Raw genomic sequence first — 24483 nt, 5'->3', positions numbered from 1 at the left:
CTCCTGCACTGAGGATTGAGCCCACAACCCAGGTATGTGCCCTGACCAGGAATCGGACTGTGACCTCCTGGTTCATAGGTTGATGCTCAACCTCTGAGCCACTCCTGTCGGGCCCCTCTAGTCTTCCTAATAGACTTATACCCTGGATACCACAAGCAGAGTCTCAGGAAAATTTACTTTAATCTGGAGACACAAACTAAGCTAAGATTCTCTAAATAATGTTTATAAGGAGTTGGTAAACATGATTGATCAGAAAGAAAGCACTTCCACTAGGGCCCATAATGATAATCATTCCCCTGAACAGGGCACTCAATCTATCACCTGGCTATTTGGGGCAACTCTCACTACTAGGCTTATGGGGGGAAAAGCAAAACACCATGTTTTGCTATAACCTTGATTATTCAGATAAAGCTTTCTGCTGCACAGCAAGGACAGGATATGGTTGGCGATTGGGAAGGATACTCAGCAATATTATAGGTCCCAAAAGAAATGTGAATAAACCTGGTTATTTTTTTATTTTATTCACAAAAAAATCAGATATTTGACATCTTGTAACCCAACTTCAACTGAAGGAAAAGACACAAGGCACTACTTGCTGATCTTTTCTTTATTCTTCTGCCGAGTGATTTCAGTGGCTGGTGAACACAGTTACCTTTTGCCACATCTTTTTATCTTCGGTAGATGATTCTAAATGAGCAGGGATGCCTTGGACCTTCAGCTGCTTCGTGCACCTCTTGTCTGCAGGTTTGCCCAGAAAGGTCTGAATCCCTGCACCGCACTTTGCAGTGAAGCTGAGTGCTTATGGCCACCCTCCCAGTGGGGAGACAAATGAGCAGGTGAGGCCAAGAGCAGCATCTGTGAGTTGGCTGGCATCGTGTGCATAATTTCCACTTCAAAGAGTTCAGAGCCAGCTTGCTGAGAGTTCATTGCAGCCTGGGCTTGTCAACTAGTCAAAGTTATCTTTGGTTCAATTACAGTGGATGAAAAAATCACTTACCATCTTTGACGTCAGAGCAGTGGTGACCCACAGGGTTCATGTACTTTCATTGTGAAAATGAGAAAATTATAAAACTCGTGTGTTCAGCTCCTTTACAATATTTATTGAGCACCTCTTATATGCCAGAAGAATAAAAAGGCACAAAATCATTTAGTGTTGGTGGGTTTAAAAAGCTAACTTTTTTTTAGTGTCTTCCAAGCACCTATTTTAAATATGATCTATAGTAGGTTTAAATAAATGTCAAACAAATAATAGGTACTTAGTAAACGTTACCAAATGGCTGATTGAATGGATGGAAAAGGGTAACAGAAATGATGATTCTAGACTGCATTTTGTGGAATGTGAGGAAGTTGGCAAGTGAGTTAGTAGCCTCAGAGAGATTAAGGAAATTAACCAGTGTTATAATCCAACCAGCAACAAAGGCAGAACTAAAACATTTATCTGCTCTAGAAGCCTTTCTGTTTCAGCCAATAGCCTCACTTTCCAAAAGGAAATGTTCTAAAGCATTTAAAATTGCTTAGTAAAGAAGAATTTCCTGATGGCGTACTGAGTGCACAATCTATCAGAACAAGAATATTTATGAACTATCTATTATTTTTAAAATATTCCTAGCTATTTTTAATTCTGAACATCAATTTCTCCTCCCTATGAAGTAAACAATTCAATTAACTACCCACTACTCACCCTAGTTCATCCTGTCTACTGCCAGCAAATTTATTCCTTAGAATTTATCCCCATTGGACTTAGAGAAATGAAAAAGATTATCACAAATGGAAATGGAGTGTTTTATGTACTAGTCATCTTATTTACCCATTATCTGACTGTCAGGGTACCTTTCTTTCCTTCTATTGGAGATAGAAGGAAAAAAGGGGGAGGAGAAAGTTGTTTGTGATGAGGGTTAAGAGCAGCCTAGCTCCCTGAGAGGAAGGGATGAAGATAAATCCTCTGTATTACTATAGCATGTGAATGCCATGAAATGGTGGGACCTGAATCAATAGATTGCATTTATATCAGATAAAAAGATGTTTGGAGTTTATATATCCAGCTCCTCTGAAAAATACCTGTGTGAAGCACCGGGCTGAGAGTATTGATTACATTAAATTTGACTATTTTACTGCTACCCTTTTGAGGAGAGTGTTGCCCCCAAAAAATATATCCAAAGAGTTTTGTCTTTCCTTTGTCCTTTGAGTGACCCACTTTTGGCACTCAGTGGGTTGGAGAAAATACTGACAAAAAAACCCCACAAAAACTTCTGTTATAGGAGCCACAAACTAATAGTGGTCATACCACTGCTTTGGGTTTGTGCTATTTCTCACCTTCCATAAGTTCAATATGATTTTGTATACATTGATTCATTCCTCTAAAAACATACAAAATAGCAAAAAGTCACTATACTTTCCATTTTAAAATGAATTGAATAAACACGTACATATGACAGGGATTCTGAAAACATGCATTGTTTTATATGTTCTGGGCTTAATAGGAATCAAAGTAGCATGAATATATGGCAGTGTTAGCTATATGTGATACCCTAAAGGGACTTTGGTTAATTACCAAGTCTTATATTTAAGAACAGATTTTCTTAAAGTATATTCATTTGTCCCCTATTACTGAGTGTTTATTTTGGGCCAGCTATTGTTTGGATCATTAAGGTTATCATAATGAGCAAGACAGACAGCTAGTCTCTGGACTTACCTTCTTGTCAGAGGAGAAGAAAAAGATGTGGTATGTGCTATGAAGAAAATATTACCCATGGTGGTAGAGAATGACTGCTAACTGTGTGTGGGGGGGTTTGGGGATGGAGGGGGAGTTGTTACCTTTGGTTGTGTGACCAAGAAAGGCCTCTCAAGAGGTAACACTTGACTTGAGACTTGATGAGAAGGAGTCACACATGTAAATTTGTGGGGGAAGAAGGAAGAGCCAACACAAAGATCTCAAAAGCCATTATGGCATTTACCTGTTAGAAGAAAAGAAGAGATCCCAGTGTCTGGAGGTTAGTGAGAAAAAGAATTTATGATGCCAGGTGAAGTAGGAGAGGATGACAAGAGTCAGATCATGGAGGGCCTTTGGGATCATTTTAAAGAGTTTGACTTAATTCTAAGGAAATTTGAATTCATTTGTGAATTGTAAGCAGGCCAGTGGAAGGGAGACTGATGGCCAATGTGGGGTGGTAGATAATCTGACCTATGCTTCTATTTTCAGGGACGGGCCTTCTTAAAGATCTGTTTATTGATTCAACATTATTAGAGAATGTTTACTCTGTGCCTTGCAATGTTAGGGTCTTCGCAATTAGCAACACAAGTTGCTGCTTTTATTGAGCTTCCATTCTACTAGGGCAAATACAGTAAAAAATCCGCTAAGGATCATGAATAAATACCACGGATTTATTTGATGAAGAGTGATGATGGACATTTTGTTGGGTGGAAGACATCTAGGGCTCCTTCAGGAACTCATTTCAGTTTTATTTTTGTTGTTGTTGTTGTGATGGGTTTTTAACCCCTGATGGTCAAGAAAGCGTCCTTGTTTGCCTACAATTGTTTCTGTTATCCCATGCATAGCACACAACCTTTTCCTTAAAGCCTTATCTCAAGAAAACGCTTCATCTCCTCAAACAGTAATTCATTTACTCTTTTGATTTATTTTCTAGAGGCTCTATTTTTTAAACCTTTTCCACAGGTGTTCTGTTTATTCATCCCTTTTATTACTTTTGCTGCTCTTCTTTAGCCACACAAAAGTACAGAAGCACCCTGGGAAAAAAGGCATTAACTCAGGTATATTTTAGGCAGAATATAGCAGAGAAATTACTTTGTGATTTTTATAAGAAGCCCACAATCCTGCCTTCTTCCTTCTCTCTCCCTCTTCCTTTTCTTCCCCTCTCCCTCCCTTTCTTCCTTATTCCAAAATACTAGGTAAATATGTTCTCTTCTTTAAAAGGCTTTAGAAGTAGCTTCTTTAGAGTGGACTCTTATGTATGAGTATTCCTTTTCTTGTTAAAAAGCAGTGAGACAATGAAAAAGAAGACCTTTCCAAAGATCCTTTTAAAGAAAAATGTGTTAGCCATGGCTTCCCCTACCTGTGAACTCTAATGCTCACTATTATTGCTGCTTTTGGATTAAGTTCCATTAAGAAAGAAAATCTTTAACATTGGAAAATTATTAGGAGGAAATGGTTCTGCCTGTCCACCAGGATTTGGAAGGACTATTTTTAGCTTGCTGACTTCCCACAACTTCTGGGATTTTCATGATAAGAAGAAAGGAGCTGTATTTGGCTGCTATTTTAGTGATAAAATACATATTTTTAAATGGATTATTTTATTAGCATTTTCCTAGAAGATGGACTCTAGACCAAAAATATCCTTCCTTGAAGATATAACCCTCAAGGATATTTCTGCCAACTGTGTTAAAGTGTTTGTAGGCTTTATAGAATATTTATGTTTCTCAAAATGGTTACTGATTTTTCTCAACTAAGAAGTAGCAGCAATTTGCTAAAAAAGGAAAATGACTTATTTTTAATTTTGAAAAATTAAAGGATTGATTTAGATTAATGTGTAGTAACAGTTCAACATTTCTGTTTCATATAGTCTTCCTTTGTTAGAAAGATTCTTTTGGAATCTTCTAGAAAGGACCTGCAGACATCCTTGCAAAGTGATTATTCAGCTTCTGCAGGAACACATATGGTGATGAAATTCTTATCACCCCTCATGCGTGGTTCTAGCTTCTGAAGCAGTACAGTCCTTCTTTTGACATCCTGTGCAGTTAACCATGGCTGCCCTGCCCAGATTATAAGTGTTTCTGGTGAAATGTCCTGAGGCCATTCAATTGTTTCTCATACAACAGCAGTTTGAGGCCTCTCTGCATCCCACATACCTTCCTCCTAAAATGTGTGCATAGAGCTATGTAGAAAGCTGTCATCTCAGAGTAGCATTGAACAAGAACCTCCCTCACATGAGAATCTTCCATGAGACCCTATGTAATCTGATCTCTCTCCGCCTCTTCAGTCATTTTCTCCTGCTCTCTTTCTCTCTTGTGTCCTCCACTGTAGCCATACTGGTTTCCCTACCATATCACAAACTAGCAAAAGACATTTTTTTTTTTTTACTTCAGTTCTTTGTCCCTGTTCCCTGCCTTCAACTCTCTTTCCTCAGAAGGCATATAGTACCCTTTCTGTTGTTCTCAGCCACATTTGCCATCACCTCAGAGGGACCTGCTCTGGCCCTCTCATTCAAAATAGGCCTCCCAATAAACAACCATTCCTTATCATGCTTTGTTAGCACTTGAAACTCCCAGACATTATATTACATTTGTCTTTTCTCTGCTATATTTTAAGAGTATCACCTCTATTAAGGTAAGGGTTTACTTTTGTTCACCGCTGTCTCTCCAGCACCCAGAAAAGTATTTAGTGTATAGTAGGAGCTTAGCCGGTTTGGCTCAGTGGATAGAGTGCCAGCCCATGGACTGAAGGGTCCTGGGTTTGATTCCAGTGTAGAGCATGTACCTCAGTTGTAGGGTTGCAGTCCCTATCCCCAGCTCTGATCGGGGTGAGTATGGGAGGCAACCAATCAATGTGTCTCTCTCACATTGATGTTTCTCTCTCTCGGTCTCTCCCTCTCCCTTCCACTCTCTCTAAAAATCAGTGGAAAAATATCTTTTGGTGAGGATTAACAAACAACAACAAAACAAACCAACACACAAATATTTGTGACTGTATCAATGCAGATTGTCTGTGGACAGAGAATACAGACTAAGATTTTTATAGCATATTTACCAGTGCATAAAGCTATACAGTAAAGAATTATCTGACTCGTGGTGAAATCAAACAGCATTTGGGCTTTCAGATGATGAAAAGTACTGAGTGTGTGTGTGTGTGTGTGTGTGTGTGCACATGTGTACCGTGAATATGTGATTTAGAGACTTGTATCCAAGTCCTCTAGATTGTAGAACCTGGAAAATGACAAAAGTGCATGAAGTGAAGGAAAGTGAGCCAGTAAGACTGCTCACTGCACATGAATTTCCAAGGATACAGTTGTTCTTGAACAATTGCAGTCCGTATATCAAAATAAGCACTTTATTGAGTAGGGTAAAAGGAGTTGCTGGTGAGACTGTAAATTCTCTCCAGAACAGATGATAACTGAGCCCTTTCATACTGGGGGTAGGGGGGCATAAATTCCCTGAAAGTGTCTGTCGTAGGGAATTGCTCTGCATTTGTCATGTCCGCCTCTTGCATCTTTCATGAATGTCATAAGAGTCTAAAGAATTGGCACTTCTTGGTGAAGATGATGGAATAGTCATTACACTTGTCTTTCCTGCTGCATGGTGCTTTTAAAGAGATCCCACTGAGATTGTAGCATGCCCTTCCAACCTTCTCTCATTTCGTGCCTCTCGAGGTATCCAGCGTCGGATCCAAGGAGCACTGTGTCATCGGCCTTACACTTGTTGAGACTGCATAGATCTGTGGGATAAAACTTCAGTTTGCTTATTCCCCTATTGCAGAGACCTTAGATTGTGGGGTGGGGGCGGGGGGCAGAATTCCATAAAGCTCAAAATATATTCTTTACCAGGGAGTAGAGAAATTCCAGCTGTAGCTTACATTCTATAGAGATTGATCTGTAACTTTTGCAGATATTTTCACCTTTCTTTATCTCACTTCCTCGTGGACAAGGAATATTGCATCAGAAGAGGATTCCTTTACATATGATTTGTTATTTTGTGTATTCAAATATAAGGCTTTAGATTATTATAAAACTGATAAAGCATATATATGCAGAGTAAATACTGATGTAACAGAATGTGGAATATTTGAACCTTCCCCTCCTCTCCCCTGCCGCTCTCTCTACACACTTTAAACTTGCTTCATAGTGACTCTTACTACTGAAATAGTTACCTTAAGCGACAGAGTATAAACATATGAATTAAAGCTTTTAATTGATAAGGAAATATTTTTTTTGAAGTTCTACTTTAGAGAAAGCAAGAAATAATATAGAATGGGCTCTGGGCTGGGGTCAAGAGAGTTCTATAATTGGTTCTGCCACTCATCCTGTGACCTTGGACAATTTTTTTAAACTCTTTGGCCTCAATATTTGCACCTATAAATAATGAGATCAGATAATGGCTCTCAAATTCTCTTTCCAGTTCTATGCCACAGGATTTGATGTGTCCAGCATGAGACTCGGCCATCATGTGGACACAAAGAAGCACATGACATTACCATGGCTTTAAGGAACTCATATTTTAATCACATCCATGGAAACCCTAATCCCTGCTGGGCAACAGATTCAGCACAACATGGGTGCTGGGTCTGTATTGTCATCCTTGAATGTGAAATATGAATACTTTTGAAAATAATGGCATGATCTATGACTGTGATTTCCGCATAATAAACACAAGATATATTTGTGCCCCTGTTGTTTGTGAGCTTCTCCCCCAAGTTTATGGCTAGCAGGAATGCTCACTTTAAAGTAAACTTTGGAAACCTATTAAGGGACCCAGTTAACAGGGTAAAATACGGAAATTGTATCTTTATTTGTTGTGACCAGTAAGAGCACCCCTTCTGAGAAAAAGCATTGCCTTCCTACTGAAGAACTCATACCAGTGCTGCCTCTAGGTCCCCAAACACATCAATGCAGGTAGACCCTTTGAGTCTAAAGCTGTCCCCTGGTAGGAACTTCTTTACTCCTCCTTATCCAGGCATTCTCCAGGAAGTGGGAGGGCCCATTGAAATGCCACCCTGGGCATTTCACATTCTGCTGCTCCAGCCATGCAAGTCTGATTGTCATGCTTGCTGCTGGTTTAAGAGAGATTAAAAGGAGCAAAACTGTTCTCTGAGTTTCCTGATCGGCACCGTGGCAGCCAGAGCCGGAGGAAATTGGGACAATGGAACGAGGAGTAAATCCTCGAGAGTGATGTGTATGTGATCTCTGGAAGCAGACCCAGTGTTCACATGGAGGCTTCAAATGCTAAGTCATTGCTTTGGAGAATCTTCCAGCACCCAATAAACCTACCACCTATGTGACACAATGTGAGGCAAAAGCTGAGGCTGAGAGATAAGCACAGGATATATGGCTGAATAAAGAACTTTCAATTTCCTTTACTTAGTAGATGGACAAGTATCACATTATTAAAAGAAATACCCACATCATAAAATACATCATCTAATCTGAGTGCACATGGGCAATGTCTGAATCTTTCCACATGATTGACTTAATCAGAAGGCCTAATCTAACAGAGAGAAGCACTGTATTAATTTAAATATGGCAGGTGCTATCTAAGTTTACTGCAAGAGCTAAAGACCAATTATCTTGTTATTTTTTTTCCCCCCATAAAATTGCATTTTCTAAAAAGAGACTGGTGTGTCTGAATATATCCATCATAACAAATCCTCAAGCTTTAATGGAAGTGACTGCTGTTTATTTGCAGAATGTCATATCTGTACTGTTGAATCATTGCTAAAGTTATCATATTAGAGCTAAGAGAGGGCCTGGGAAATTAGTTTTCATAGACTTGCAGCACGGTTTTGTGAACAAAAGGGCAAGGCCCAGTGTAGAAAGGCTTCACTCCAGGACCCAGTGATTAGAGGACAGTTTCTTAAAGCTGGGATAATGCAGTCACCTCCCACAAAGCCCAGGCGGAAGAATAAATAAGAAATTGCTGCCTGGCCACAGTGGCTCAGTGGTTGAGCATTGACCTAGGAACCAGAAGGTCACGGTTTGATTCCAGGTCAGGGCACATGCCTAGGTTGCAGGCTTGATCTCCTGTAGGGAGTGTGAAGAAGGGAGCTGATCAATGATTCTCACCATTGATATTTTTATTTCTCTCCCTTGCCATTCCTCTCTAAAATCAATTATGTGTATATAATTGCTGTTATCATCGGGACCTGAGAAATAGGCATATTTTCAAGGGGTTGGGACGTACTGAGGGAAGACAGAGAGACTGAGATGGAGGATCTGTTTGAAATATATTTAATTAGGAAACTGGGATGAGAATCACTAAACATTAGCAACAGGCAATTATCTCGTTAAAATAATAAAGGAAGAAAAATAGAAGCTATAAATTGAGCCTTTGGAGATGATAAAAGATTAAGAAAATTAGGAGGAACTTACGAATTCAGAGGGAATCAGTTTTTAAAAGTAAACTGTAAACTAATTCCAAAATATTATATAATAATGCAAAGATGGCTTTGTTCATTAATAAGAGGTGAGGGATACAGTTTCATTAAATGAACAATGGAAAATATCTTTGACCACCAAGAGCTGACTTTGATCCATTTGGGTCTCTTATGTGACTCTTGGCTATAGACTATCTTTGTTTTAAGAAGAACGAAAACAATTTGGCCTAATACTCCTAGAGATTTATTTTAATTGAAGAATGGAAATGTTATATATATTAAGCAGATAAACTATGTTTTTCTATATTAGGCCTTCTAACTAAGTCAATCATGTGAGAGATTCAGACATTGCCCCTGTGCACTTGGATTGGAAGCTGTTTATTGTTGTGGGTATTTTTTTTTTAATTATGTGATACTTGTCCATCTACTAAGTGAAGGAAATTGATGTTCTTTATTCAGCCACATATTCTGTCTTCTTAAATCAAATTGCCCCCACCACCCCAAGTTGTACCCGCTGATCAAACAAACAACCTAAGGGCTCAACAGGAGAGAATTGTTAAGTTAGAGCCCATCACCTTGTGGAATATTATGCAACCAATTAAAATAGTTGAGAAAGGAGTTGATACTGATTCTGAGTTTTCAAATTTGGGCAAATAACGCAATGACTATATTATAAGTTTTAGGGATACAATGTGTAGCATGGTAACTATAGTTAATCATACTGCATTGTTGCTAAGAGAGTAAATCTTAAAAATTCTCAATGCAAAAATGAAATTATAACTATGCGATGTGATGGATGTTGACTAAATGTATTGTGGTGAATATATATATATATTTTAATAAAAGAGAAACATGGTAATTGGCATATGACCGCTACCCTTCCCATTGGCTAATCAGGGAAATATGCAAGTTAACTGTCAGCCAAGATGGCGACTGGCAGCCAGGCAGCTTGAAACTAACATGAGGCTTGCTTGCCTCAGTGACAGAGGACTCCAACATTCCCCACCTGCCGCTGCAGGCCTCAGAGCCTGCAGTTTAAAAAACATTGTAATGAATATAGAAGGTAAACAAAACCCCAGGAACCTGCTTTCAGTGAGCTGGGATCTCAGAGCTGGAGTTATACATTGTTTCGATTACCTACTTTCAGCTGCAGAGGCCTAAGAGCTGGAGCCTCAGAGCTAAAGCTGGCCCAGAATTAAAAAGAAAAAAAGGAACGGTTGGGAGCTTCCGTCACCCGCCAGCCTGAAAACAGCCCTCAGCCCCTCACCCAGACTGGCCAGGCAGACCCACACCCTGAAGGGTGTGTGACCAGCTGAAACAGCCCTCAGCCCCTCACCAAGGCTGGCCAGGCACCCCAGTGGGGACCCCAACCCTGAAGGGTGTGTGACCAGCTGCAAACAGCCCTCAGCCCCTCACCCAGGCTGGCCAGGCACCCCAGTGGGTACCCCCACCCTGATCCAGAATGCCCTTCAGGGCAAACCAGCCAGCCCCACCCATGCACCAGGCCTCTACCCTATATAGTAAAAGGGTAATATGCCTCCCAGCACCGGGATCAGAGGAGCCGAGAGGCCTCCCGGCACCTGGATCAGTGTGACAGGGGGCAGCGCCCAAACCCCCTTATCGCCCTGAGGCTCTGTGTGTGACAGGGGGTGGGGCCACAACCTCCCTATCCACCCTGCTCTGTTTGTTACAGGGGAAGGCGCCCCAACCTCCTGATCAGCCCTGCTCTGTGCCTCATAGGGGGGAGCTCCCCAACCTCTGATCGCCCTGCGGCTCTGTGTGTGACAGGGTGCGGTGCCCCAACCCCCCCCCCCCCACGGGCCCTGCTCTGTGTGTGACAGGGTAGAGCCATAACCTCCCCATTGGCCCTGCCCTGAGTGTGAGAGTGGTGGCATCCCAACCCCCTGATCGGCCCTGCTCTGTGGGTGATAGAGGGCAGCGCCCCAACCCCCTGACCCGCCCTGCTCTGTGTGTGACAGGGGGCGGTGCCCCAACTCCCCTGTCGGCCCTACTCTCTGAGTGACAGGGGGGAGCTCCTCAACCCCCTGATGGGCCCTGCTATGTGCGTGACAGGGGGCAGAGCCCCAACCCCCTGATGGGCCCTGCTCTGTGCGTGACAGGGGGTGGCACCGCAACCGCCCCATCGACCCTGCCTTGAGTGTGACAGGGGGTGGTGCCCCAACCCCCCAATTGGCCCTACCCTGAGCATGACTGGGGGTGGCATCATAACCTCCCGATCCGCCCTGCTCTGTGCATGACAGGGGGTGGCACCCAAACTCCCCAATCGGCCCTGCTCTGAGCGCAACCAGGGGCTGTACCTAGGGATTGGGACTGCCCTCTGCCACCTGGGAGCAGGCCTAAGCCAGCAGGGCGTTATCTCCCGAGGGGTCCCAGACTGCGAGAGGGCACAGGCCAGGCTGAGGGTCCCCCCCTTCCCCCCGAGTGCACAAATTTTTGTGCACCGGGCCTCTAGTATATATATATATATATATATATATATATATATATATATATATATATATATATATATATATATATATATATATATATATATATATAATTATGTAGCCTGAGTGTTTAGAAAAGACAAAGGTGCAACTTCACAACATAGACCATTAAAACCAAGTAGTCAAAAAGTAAGATTTTTCACTGTGTCAAACTCTTGACTCATCAGTTTGACTTCACACTTTGAGTCAAGATTTCTTTTTCTCACAGTTTCTTCCCCATGGTGGGAAATGTGGCCATGCAGTTGTGTATGTACCTTTCTATCAGACAGGAATTGATGGAGTGCTCTTCTGGGTCCAAGTTACATAAAAATTCAGTGAACTGCTCTGATTGGTCCAACTTGAGTTAATTTCCACACCTTAGCCAAACAAGCTGTATGTACAGAAAAAAATCACCCTAACCAGTTTGGCTCATTGGATAGAGCGTCAGCCTGTGGACTGAAGGAACCCAGGTTTGATTCTGGTCAAGGGCATGTACCTTGGTTACAGGCACATCCCCAGCAGGGGGTGTGCAAGAGGCAGCTGATCGATGTTTCTCTCTCATTGATGTTTCTAACTCTCTATCCCTCTCCTTTCCTCTTGTTAAAAAAAAAAAAAAAATCAATAAAATATATTAAAAAGAAATGAAATCAGTTAAGGGGTTGACAATTTTCATTCAAATCACATGATTGGAATGGGAGAAAATAGTAATTTCCATTGGAAGAAGCTTGATTTTTATAAGCAAAGAAGGAGGATATGCAGGGCATATAGAATAATAAAGGTATCCTGCAAGTACCAAAACTTTGGGGAGTTTCTTCTCTTTAAGGTGATCACCATAAAATGGAAATACTGAAGAATTTCTAGAATTCTCTATTGTGTACATGATAGTTGTTTGATCCTTACTCCAACTCTTTGAAATGGGTAAGAGAGGTATTATTAGCTTCTTAATCATGGGGAAACTGAGGCACAGTAAAGATAAGTGATTGTTATAGAATAAGAGAATGGGCCACAAGATTTGAAGTTTCTCTCTTTTGCCTAATATGTGTGTCATAGAAGCAAGAGTCATTTCCCTTAAAAATATTAGTCCACTTTTCCAGGAAAGTAGTGTTTTATGAATTAGAGTCACAAATATACCAAAGTCATCTGCTTATAGACCCTGGGCCCTTGAAAGTGTGAAGTCTGTATATATAGATATCAGGCATTTAAATCAAAGTACCGGAAATAAGCAACTACTCTTCATTTTTTTTCCAGAAAATATTCAGTACTTAGAAATCCCTTGATTGCTTTTATTAGAAAAGGTATTTCAAACCTGTGGAATAAAAATGGGCAGATGAATATGCTCTGAAGCTTCCCTTAACTCTAACTATGTCCCATGAGATACATAGAAGAACTGAGTTTAAAATAAATGCTAAAGAAAAGACTGATTAGTAATTATACAATGATCTTTTTTATTTTAATTCATTTATAAGGACCAATGAATATATGGTCTTTGCACTTAGTTATGTCTGTAAAATAGAACATTAAATGCATTGTGTGTGTGTGTGAGTGTGTGTGTGCAAGAAAGAGAAAAAGAGATTGTGCAATGTGATTTAGGAAGGGAGGGGTAACATAAAACAATTTGATTAAAATGGGTGTGATTTTATTATCTGAGCCTGTCAAAAATTCACCAAAGAAAAATTATTTAGTAGTCATTGTGGTTACATTTCTTTATTTTTTAAAAATATTTTAATTGATTTTTTACATAGAGGAAGGGAAAGAGAGAGAGGGATAGAGACTTAGAAACATCGATGAGAGAGAAACATCGATCAGCCACCTCCTGCCCACTCCCCACTGGGGATGTGCCCGCAACCAAGTTACATGCCCTTGACCTGAATGGAACCTGGGACCCTTCAGTCCACAGTCCGATGCTCTATCCACTGAGCCAAACCAGTTAGGGCGGTTACATTTATTTTATAAGTTGGAAGCTGTGTTCTGCTCCATCATAGGAGATGTTGTGAACCCTAATAGATGGGTACTTATAAACTATTTCCACATTGAGATGAAATGACAAAAAGCTGAAATGGATTAATGGACAGGTGCTTGAATAACAGTGTGAAGATATGAAAGTCTAGGTGAGCCAAGTTTTATTGATTAAATCAACAGCACTTATTTCCTGAGCATTCATAGTGTTGATAGAGAGAAAATTAAAGAGCCCTTTCCTCCAGGAGCTCATAGTAAGAAGGGCTTCAGACTTTCCTTTTGTTTGACAATGAAACAATATTTATATTCTCAAACCTAAATACTGTGCAACTTCCTAGAATTTATTTTGTTTTGCTATGTAAGAAACTAGCTTGGATTAAAAATAAAATTAAGTGTCACTTATTTAAAAATTAAATTTATTTCAGATGCTTTCTGAAATAAATGTCATCAGAGCCCATTCTTTAGAATTCTGAGTTTTATGAGGGGGTGTAATTAATCAGGAGCCACCATTGTCTGGCCTTGCTTCATATATTTTATAGATACCAACCTCACATTAAACCACTGTCATTTAAATAAAATAAAGGTAAGTCTGTTCCATACCATTTTCATATGAAGGAACAGACTTTTCATCTTGTTTCTGTCTCACCTCTCTCCATCATTACCTCCACTCCCGCACAGATATACAGGTCGAGGTAAAAGGTAAGCCTATTAGGGGTACAACTTGGTATAATAAAAATAATATACATCATTGTGTTAGACATTACTGAATTAATTTTCTGATGCCATTAGATCTTGAGCAAGTCATTCCGATAGTTTCCCTCATCTTTAAAATTGGGATAGTGACTACTTCAAGATGAATTGTGTCCCCCCAAATTCATATGTTGTCATCATAACCCCCAGTTATGTAACTGTATTTGGAAATAGCATCTCCAATGAGGTAATTAAGTTAAAATGAGAACATTATGATGGGCTCTAATCCAATATGACTGGTGAACTTATGAAAAGAGAAAATGAGGGCACAGATGCGTATAGGGGGTAGGCCATATCAGGGCACAGGGAGAAGACAGACATTTTCAAGCCAACCAGTGAGGCCTTAGAGAGGCGGTTCTCAACCTGTGAGTCTCGACCCCTTTGAGGGTCCAAGGACCCTTTCACAGAAGTCGCCTAAGATCATCGGAAAACACATATTGAATATATAATTACTTATTGTTTTTGTGATTAATCACTATGTTTTAATTATGTTCAATTTGTAACAATGAAAATACATCCTGCATATCAGATATTTACAGTACGATTCATAACAGTAGCAAAATTACAGTTATGAAGAAGCAATGAAAATAATTTTATGGTTGGGGGTCACCACAACATGAGGAACTGTATTAAAGGGCCGCGGCATTAGAAAGGTTGAGAACCACTGCCTTAGAGGAAACCAAGCTTACTGACAACTTGATCTCGGAATTCTAGCCTCCAGAAGTGCGAGGAATAAATTCTGCTCTTTAAGCCACCCAACCTGTTGTACCTTGTTATGGCAGCCCTAACAAACTAATACAACAACAATAGCTAGAGTGAAAGTTATAGGAATTTGAAACGTTATACCACATACTTTAATATAGCATTAATATACAAGGATGGGCAAAAGTAGGTTTATTTTTGAAAAAAGACAAATAAACAAATATTTGTTAGTTATAATATTTATTTATATTACTTGTCTTTTTACATATGAACAACTATAAACCTACTTTTGCCCATCCTAGTATGATAAATTATCCATCCATATAGCTAGTATGAGTGTTAATATTAGAATTAACATTAGTAGTATAAGAAGTATTGCTAACTGTTACCAAAGGCTTGTGAAAGAAATAATTGCTCCCAAGGATAAACAATGAGCTTATGATAATTATTTTAAGCAAACAGGAATTTAAGTGTGTCCCTTCAAGCTTTATATTTAGATCAACTTCAATGTAGAAAACATCTTATTCTTTATCACTAATCACCTTCTTTTTCCTAGTGGAAGAATCCTGAATCTGATGAGTAAAAATAACTTTTTGAGATGTTTTCTGCTGAAATATGTTTCTGAAAATATCATTACCTTTTAGACTCAGAAAGGGTCATGATGTGTGTGTTGCTCAGTACTCCTGAAAGTGTCCAGAATCTGTGCGTAATTTTATTTTACTCCTAGTTTGGAGGAGTACCTGTGTATGTAAGGAATCCCAGCAATGAGTGGTCTGAATAGTTGGTATCAGAATTGGAAATAGCACAATTATTTAGTCCCTCTCAGATTGCCTGGAAGATCCATTCCATTACCATCAAACAATCCCACCAAGCATATTAGCAAGAACAGGGTTTGCACACGACATATAATTATCCAAGAAGAATGTTTTTTTAATGCTATTTATCACCAGAATTAAGTAACGGTGGCCTTTTAATTATATTCATATAAGAAATTGGGTGAATAGGCAGAATATTATTGGCTGTATACTTTTTTCCTCACCCACCAGCTCCTATGGAAACTTTGGCATTGGAAAAATATATAATGGTTTCATTCTGTGCACAAGTTTGAGTTCAGTATTATCAAGCAGATTTTATACTGATTCTGTTGGGAAGTCTTTGAGTTGAAACCTTTCTTCTAGAATATTGGGATATACTCTGAAATGTTGTCTCTGTTTTGTTGTTGATGGTGTTGTTTCTGTCTTAGTGCTTTTTATTTTCAGTTATTCCTTCCTCCAGAGAGAAGAAGAAATCTCCCCATGCTGAGGGAGTCCTCACCCTGCCTGAGCCTGGTTTAAGAAACAGGGCTAGGCTATCCCCGGTGATTTACCTAATTCTTAGGCAATGTTGTCAGTTTCTCCACTACCTAAGCAGTAAATCTGATCATTTCTTTGCCAAAAATAAAGGATGTTCTTTAAAACTGACGGGATCTCTTTCTTAATGTTCGGTCCCTTCTGTTCTGCTTTATTTATGGCTACCTTATCATCAGTTTTGGTGTTTATTTTTTTTAAATTCAGAGTAGGCAAAATAGATCACAATAAACCATCCATTCAATAAATGCAATGCAGGGCTGTTTGTAAAATCTGTATCACTTATCACCTACCTAGTACTCCCTCGTGGCTCCCTCTGTAATACAGAGGTTTAGTTGTTCACAGTTTTCCCATCTGTTATTCACCCTCCCCACCCCCCTCCTTGTGTGCTCTTGGTCTCCAGGGATTTCTTTAGGGAAACTTCATCTTCAGCGCCAGCAGGACAACCTGCTGAGGGGAGAAGAGGGCAGAGTCAAGAAAGGAAGCTCTGGTTCTACTCTTAGTATCACCACTTTTTTGTTTAATCTCTTTGAGCCTCCTCTTTCTTTCTTTCTTTCTTTCTTTCTTTCTTTCTTTCTTTCTTTCTTTCTTTCTTTCTTTCTTTCTTTCTTTCTTTCTTTCTTTCTTCCTTCCTTCCTTCCTTCCTTCCTTCCTTCCTTCCTTCCTTCCTTCCTTCCTTCCTTCCTTCCTCCCTTCCTTCCTTCCTTCTTTCTTTCTTTCTTTTTTACTAAAACAGTAACAAATTTGCCTTTAATATGTCAATGGCATTGGGGGAAGAGGTATCAAATGAGATACTCCCAAAGAAAGAAATTTGAAAACCATTCAATGATATGACAGTCTAAGGCCCTGCTATTATAATCAGCCCAACACAATCAGGGGGTTGTGTATGTGTGTGTGGAGGGCACATAACAGAGTAAGTAAATCAAGAAACTATATTCTTTAGGATATTAGCTATTATGAGATCCTTGAGCTTTATGCCTCCATTTGTTAGAAAAAAATATTTGTTAGTTTGACAGTCTTTCCATTTTGGTTTTATTAGCTATATAGTAATTAATATAAAATAAAGATAGTTTTAATAGCAATAACTACTTACCAACATAATAAATTTTGTCATTGATAGTCCATTTATTTTTCAAAAGAATTTACCAATTTAAAGTAAAGAACACAAAAGGGATAAGGTCGATGAAAGCTTAATAAAATGGAAATAAGGAATAAGAACCTGAAATGATAAAGGAAGGCAGACATATACTTAGTGTCATGATATTTTATTCTAAGTTCTTAGGCAATGTTCAGATAGCACTGGAGTAGGAGTTGGACACCTCTTTCTTATCCTAGCTTATCTTCCAGGTGGTGTGCACACTAAGAGATACTTATGTTATTACTTAATTTATTATTCTACCTGTGACACTGCCCAGGAGTAAATGTTCTAGTTCTTTTTGAATTTCACACTCTAAGACTTCCCCTGGGAGATGCTTCCAACTTGTTTCATTTTCACACCACCTGAAAACTATTTCAGGGAGAGCTAATATGCTTTAAGTTTAAACACACACACACACACACACACACACACACACACACACACACACACACACGTAGGAAACTATTATATTTACATGCTTCTCTGGAGCCATTTATCTGCAAATATTTGGTGGGGGAAATAATAAATCAATTTCCGGTAGTCATATATACACACATATGTATAGATTATTTTATATCTAATATAAATCTTAAACAGGACTCTGATTCTATTCCTATTATTAATATACTCAAAAGGTAATATGATATTTATATATGGTAATAGATGTAGAAACAATGTCATAATGAGAAGGCAATGAGGGTTATAAGTCCAAACAACAGAAACAAAATTATCCAAGAGATCCTGAATAAGGAAAAGTTGAGTTGCCATCAACAATTAAATGTAATTCTGGTAAAACAAGCAGTAATCGGCACCACAAATTTAAGAACTATTTATTGGGGAAATGCATGAACTGGAAGATATTTTTCATTCATTCTTCTTTGAGAAATCATAGATCATCTACTTAATCAGCTTGTGTAAATACATGAAACCACTCCTCAGACTCTTCCATCATTTCACTGGAGGCTGTTCTCCCCTTTTCTCCCCTTTGACCCCCACACACAGAGCACACACCAAAATGTAAATATACCTCCCCATCCGCTCTATCAAAACCACCATCAGCTCCATCCCAGTAAACAGCTAGCCAATTATGAAAGCAATAAGTCAAAGTATTCTTTTGGTCCTTTTGAGACAAAAGAAGCTGTGTGCTAAATAACATGTCATACTTGTTTACTGTTTGAAGATGGAGTGTATATACTTTATCTTGCTTAATGGTGACAGTGTGGAGATTTCATTTCTGAAAAAGTGGTGGTTGGAATTCAGAAAAGCAACCTCAGCTGCCTTCAGACTTGAAAATCCTGCAATGTTAAGTGGCCAAATGCAACTATAGTAATTTTTTCTTCAACTGAATTGACCACTTTTTGCCAGCAAGCAGGAAATTTACATGGCTGAGATTATTAATATATGTAGTGTGATTTTAGCATTGGCATATAAGCACAGAAAGAAACCAGCAATCAGAACTACTAGGCTCAGGGGAGAAAACGTGTGATGTGGAACTTCATGGCTTAGAAATGAAAATCTTTAATGGATTAAGGAAGGTTCTTACAGTTCCTGCAATGTTCCCCAAAAGTTGATTTGCAATTCACATTTAAAAATAACAAAATTAACTTTGTAATTTGGAAACATAGACCAAAATAATTCTATGCTCCCCCTGGGACTATAGGCATTTTATATTAAAATTAAATGAAAGTTTGTATTTATATGTAAAAACCATTCAAGATAGCAAAGCTAAGTGAGGAGAAAAAAATATGACAAGCTATCAGATTGAAAGTTGCAACTATTAACTTCCTTTCAAGCCAACATTGGACTTTATCACCCTTTCTAGCAAATTCAGTACCAAGAATACATATTTTAATGTTTATTTCTATAGAGCAAAATATTTTATATGCTAAGAATTTTTTTATCTTTACACCCTTTTTACCTGCAAAGTTAGAATTATCTAACATAGTGAAATCCTAAATTCAGAATAACAGAAGCAATTAAAATAATTTTAGGTTATTTTATATCTGCTTAGCCTAATATTGTTATTGTGAGGTTTTGTTCTTTGCTTATTTAAAAATTGAAGCCCTGGTGACCTCCTAACCGCTATATATAAGGGGTTATATAGTTATCTTTTAAAGTGTTCTTCCTTTTTATATTGAGAATTCCGAAATAGGGCAGCGGGGGAGTAATATTAGCAGTATAGAAGGTTTGTAACGTTATTTTTTTTAGTAAGAAGACCAGACTACCTTTTGAAAACATGCCAGGTTTGGGGGCTATGGCTTTGCTTTTGTTCCATTTTAGTCTTAGGAGAATATATGAAAAGGATGAAGTACAGTCAAGGTTGCATCATTGGGATAATTTTTTGTGTTATTATATTCAGCTATGATTGGCATATGGTAAAGATAGGTTTTCAGAGGCAGGAAGGTTAAGCTGGAGACTTAAAGGAGGTGCCACTTAATTAAGTCAGATATTTGGGTCTGTGTTCCCAAACAGTGTTAACATATGAGATTGCCCATAAAACAGTTGGGAAGATCCAGTTCCTGAATTTGAAAAGGATTTGTAAACTATAAAGCATCATATATCTATCACTGTTATTTTTTTTAAAAAAATATATCTTATTGATTTTTCACAGAGAGGAAAGGAGAGGGATAGAGAGTTAGAAAGATCGATGAGAGAGAAACATCGATCAGCTGCCTCCTGCACACCTCCTGCTGGGGATGTGCCCGCAACCAATGTACATGCCCTTGGCCGGAATCGAACCTGGGACCTTTCAGTCCACAGGCCAACGCTCTATCCACTGAGCCAAACCGGTTAGGGCACTGTTATTAACTTTTGACTAGTTCTGTTCATAGTGACAAAATAATTTGTTTTGCCTGCATCTTTAATTCAAGGTGACAGCCCATCCTTGGGGCTTTGGATGTCCTGATGGGTTTATCTGTATAGCAGAATCCACTATATGTTTAGGATTGAATAGGGTATGGTTTTATAAATTGCCACAAAATGTCACAGGTTGATTTGCATTTTTGGTGGTTCTATATATTAATCACTGAATAACCTTCAGTTTTCCAAATAAAGATTAAAGGTAGCAGTGATGATATTTGTAATCATCCACAGAAAGGGAATTATTTAAATTCTGCACAGATGGAATGATACCAAGGGTAAATGACTATACACATATTTCTAATTTTAAGAAGCTTTGAAAGAGTTTGTGGATGGTGAGGATCAAACATTATTTTGCATATGGAATTAACCATAAACTTTCCATATCACAGTCCCAAATTCTCCAGAGGCCTGAAGGGCTTTTCAGACACCATCCGCTAAAGATTGAGAAATTCATAAAAGGAAAATGATGTTGTGTTATGTGTAATATACAAACTGAACATATTGGAACAACCAGTATAGTGACTTTTGATAAGTAATAAATTAGATTTTATATGCCTCAGAATATAATGTGACTTAGAGCTTAAAAAATGATGATACATATTCTCCTATTTGTAGCCTCATAGCAATTTATTTTATTATTTAAAAATGAGCTGCAAACTCATTTCTTCTTCAAACAACATCATTCAACCCAATATCCTCTGTAAACTCAATGTGGACCAAGGCTTAAGATTTTTAGTGAATGCTAAATATATCTGAGTGCTTGTCTAATGTCGCTTTAAAATAGTTTCAAGGATTGAACCGTGTTCAGTGGGAAACATACAAGACAATCTGGTGCCAAATGGTCTTTGAACTTGGGGATAAGTAACATATGGAAGCACCTGTTGTGGGTAACATACCTACAAGCATGGAAATTGCAATCATGTAGTCTATTCTGGCTACAAAACTTAAATGCTTTTCCCCAAATTCAGATTCAAAAACTTGTTTTATAAAAACAGATGTTTTCAGTTTATGAGATACTAATGATTTATTTTCTTTCCTGCTTGCTTTCTAAGTATGTTTAAATTAATATCTTCTTACAAACCCATGAGTTTGTAACTAGCAATAGCAAAACACAAGTAATAATAGGAAATAATAGGAAATGCACTGATAAACCCACTACTCATAATTGACAACACCACTTCTCGTTATACTGAGATTTGTTTTCTGTCTCCTTTATCTCCTTTTGGAAAAGGAGGTGGAAACTGTTATATCATAGCAGATAAACACCACTGCTAGGGGAAAATACTAAAGTTAATTTTTCAGAGGCCTCTGGGATTAATTTTTATCATCTGTTAAACAGCAACAATACAGTGAGATCGGCAAACACTTTTAGTCACATAGTTGGTTTCCTGAGGCGCCAGCTTTCTTCTCTGTGGGTGGTAGAGGTCCACGCACGAAAGGAATGATGGCTTTGGACCCTCTAGGTTTTCCCTCAGTTTCCTGAGGTGTCTCAGGAACGGCTCCCAGCCCCACTGACTAGAATACCCAGATTGCTGAGAGATGCGGGCACTACTTTTCTGTCTGGTGTCTGTCGTGGCAAAGATGGGAAATTAATCCTGCTCTTGAGGAGGACAGAAAAGTTGGTTGCCACACGTCCCCAAGCTCTCAGACACAGCATATCAATTGCCCTCCGTCCTGAGGCAGCAGGAACTGAAGATGTTCGGAATGTTGCTCCCTGACATCTGTTCTGTTATTAATTTGTTTTGCCTGCATCTTTAATTCAAGGTGACAGCCCACCGTTGGAGGCTTTGAATGTCATCCCTCCTGGGCACCAAATCCTGGTACTTGGGGGTGTGTCCCCTCCACAGCTGTCTGCAGAGGCTCAACTGTGTGCCCACATCTGGCAACACATGATTGGCTGCCCTGATGACTCCCCCTCTCCTTGCTTTTGCAGCTGGCGCAACCTACATCTTTGGGAAGAGCGGAGGCCTCATTCTCTACACCTGGCCAGCCAACGATAGGCCCAGCACGCGCTCGGACCGCCTGGCCGTGGGCTTCAGCACCACTGTGAAGGATGGCATCCTGGTTCGCATTGACAGCGCTCCTGGCCTCGGAGACTTCCTCCAGCTTCACATAGTGAGTGCCGGGCCTTCCTCTGAATTTTCTTGTCCTCCTGGTGGGCTGAGTTGGGGAGTCAGATAAACGCAGCAGAAATTATAGTTAGACACAGCAAAGAGACGTGTGCCTATAAAAATCCCCTATGTGGGTGTTGGTATTCTATCCAAGGGATGGTTTCTGTGTTTAGTCTCATTCTCTTCTCAGAACCATGATTGCCCTAGGGTGCCTCAGGGATACAAATTTTAAAACTCTTCCCATTTTGACTCCCTCCCTAACTATGTGGTTTGGCATCTCAGGAAACTTTCAGCAGATGGCTCAGGTGTAAAAAGAATAGATTTTTACCTGGTGTGGTTCATCTTAACCTGGTACAAGTAGCAATGCCAATTTGAATGTTCATGATCACCTAGGGTAGAGGGCCAGCAAAGTTTTTTGTATTTTTTATAAAGAGCCAGCTAGTAAATATTTTGGCCTTTGGGGGTCATATAGCCATGTAATGGCAAAGCAGCTGTAGGCACAATATTTTTAAAAAGTGTATGTGACTTCTCCAATACAAATTGTATTTATTAAGACAGGCAGCTGGCTGTACTTTGGTGACCCTGCTCTAGGCTGCAAACTTCCTCTTGGAGATGTATAAAGTGTGCGATAAAAACTGAGGCCAGAGTGGGTGGGGCTGAAAGAAAACAGCACAGTGACCAAGAATCGGTGTATTCATGTGTATTGTGCATTCAACATTTTGCTTGTGTATATAAGCCCGATAGGACTGCACTCTCAGTCATTGCAGATCATTAAGAACACAGTGCGATTTTAAGAAATTAAAATGATTTGGAGGAAAAATTACTTCGTTATGAGGGTAGAAAATATTTTTATAGCAACAATTAACCCATTTTTTCACCTGTGCAGTCTGCAGTTAAGAAAGTAGGCTAACGGAGGATATGATTCTCATCCATAAGTACCCAGAGTGCAGCCACCAAGAGCACAGAGAGGAATTGTTCTCATTAGTTAGCAGTGACAAGGCTAGAAAAAATGGATTTAATTTGGAGCAATAAGAATCTGGTTTAAATAGCGGGGAGGGGGTGCAGTTAAGAGGAAAGATCAACTGGGGATTAGCACCAACCTCCAAAAAGGAGGAAAAGAAACATTTTCTGGGGCTCTTTGCATGCAAACTTTGTGAATGTACTGGTTCTCTGGGGAAATCGGAGGGTAGGATTTCACTGTTGGTTTCCCAATAGAGGTGGCTACCTGGCTGATACCATAGCATCAAGCTCATCCCTTGGGGCAGGGCCCATCTCCGGCCCCTGCTCTTCCAACATTCTTAGAAATAGGAGCATCTTGAAGGCTAAAGCTTGAGCTAGAAGCCTGTCTGGTCTCTGGAGTCAGAACAGGGCAAGACTCTGTATAGGAGTTCAGGGAGGGACCTGTTAGAAATGATGACCTTGCCTCTCCAGCATGGATCAGTGGTTGAGCATCAACTAATGAACCAAAATCACATGATTCAATTTCTGGTCAGGGCACATGCCCAGGTTGCAGACTCAATCCCCAGTGGGAGATGTACATGAAGCAGGTGATCAATGATTCTCTCTCATCATTGATGTTTCCATCTCTCCCTCTCTGAAAAAAAAATATATATATATATTTCACCTTCAAAATGTGCAAGAGGGGTCTTGAATTTGCTGTGGAATTTGAATGCTTTCTTAGATGCTTCAGGAACCATATGATACTATGAGCCTGAGCTAAAGCATGTTAAAAAGCCATGCCAAGGAGCACAGATAGAGGCAGCCATGGTTAAGAGGGTTTATCTTTATTTGGCCTGTAAGAACCACCATAATTTACAAAACTCGGTGAGATTTATGCTGCATATAACTTAATGACTATTTCATGGCAGCAATAACTAGGCGATTATTACCAGCTCACTTGCATTTTCCTGGAGATTTATCTTCCTTTCTCATTCAGTGTGACTTACTAAGAAAAATATGATTTGGCACAACCATGAGCATCTTTTTTGGAAGAGATAATGGGCTACCAGTTAGTTCATTTCTCCCATGTGTTTTG

General features: G+C 39.4%; 1 protein-coding gene across 4 annotated transcripts in view; it reads left to right on the top strand.

Moving 5' to 3' along the window:
• NRXN3 (neurexin 3) overlaps window positions 1–24483 on the top strand; it is a 1138093-nt gene that overhangs the window by 746797 nt on the left and 366813 nt on the right. For all 4 annotated transcript variants that reach the window (XM_059689087.1, XM_059689077.1, XM_059689096.1 and 1 more), the window contains one exon: window positions 22271–22452. In XM_059689087.1, the coding sequence (XP_059545070.1) occupies window positions 22271–22452 (182 nt within the window). The remainder of the gene's footprint in view (window positions 1–22270; window positions 22453–24483) is intronic.

The sequence above is a fragment of the Myotis daubentonii genome, chromosome 1 (assembly GCF_963259705.1).
Source record: "Myotis daubentonii chromosome 1, mMyoDau2.1, whole genome shotgun sequence".
NCBI lineage: Eukaryota > Metazoa > Chordata > Mammalia > Chiroptera > Vespertilionidae > Myotis > Myotis daubentonii.
This window is presented reverse-complemented; position numbering and strand designations above follow the sequence as displayed.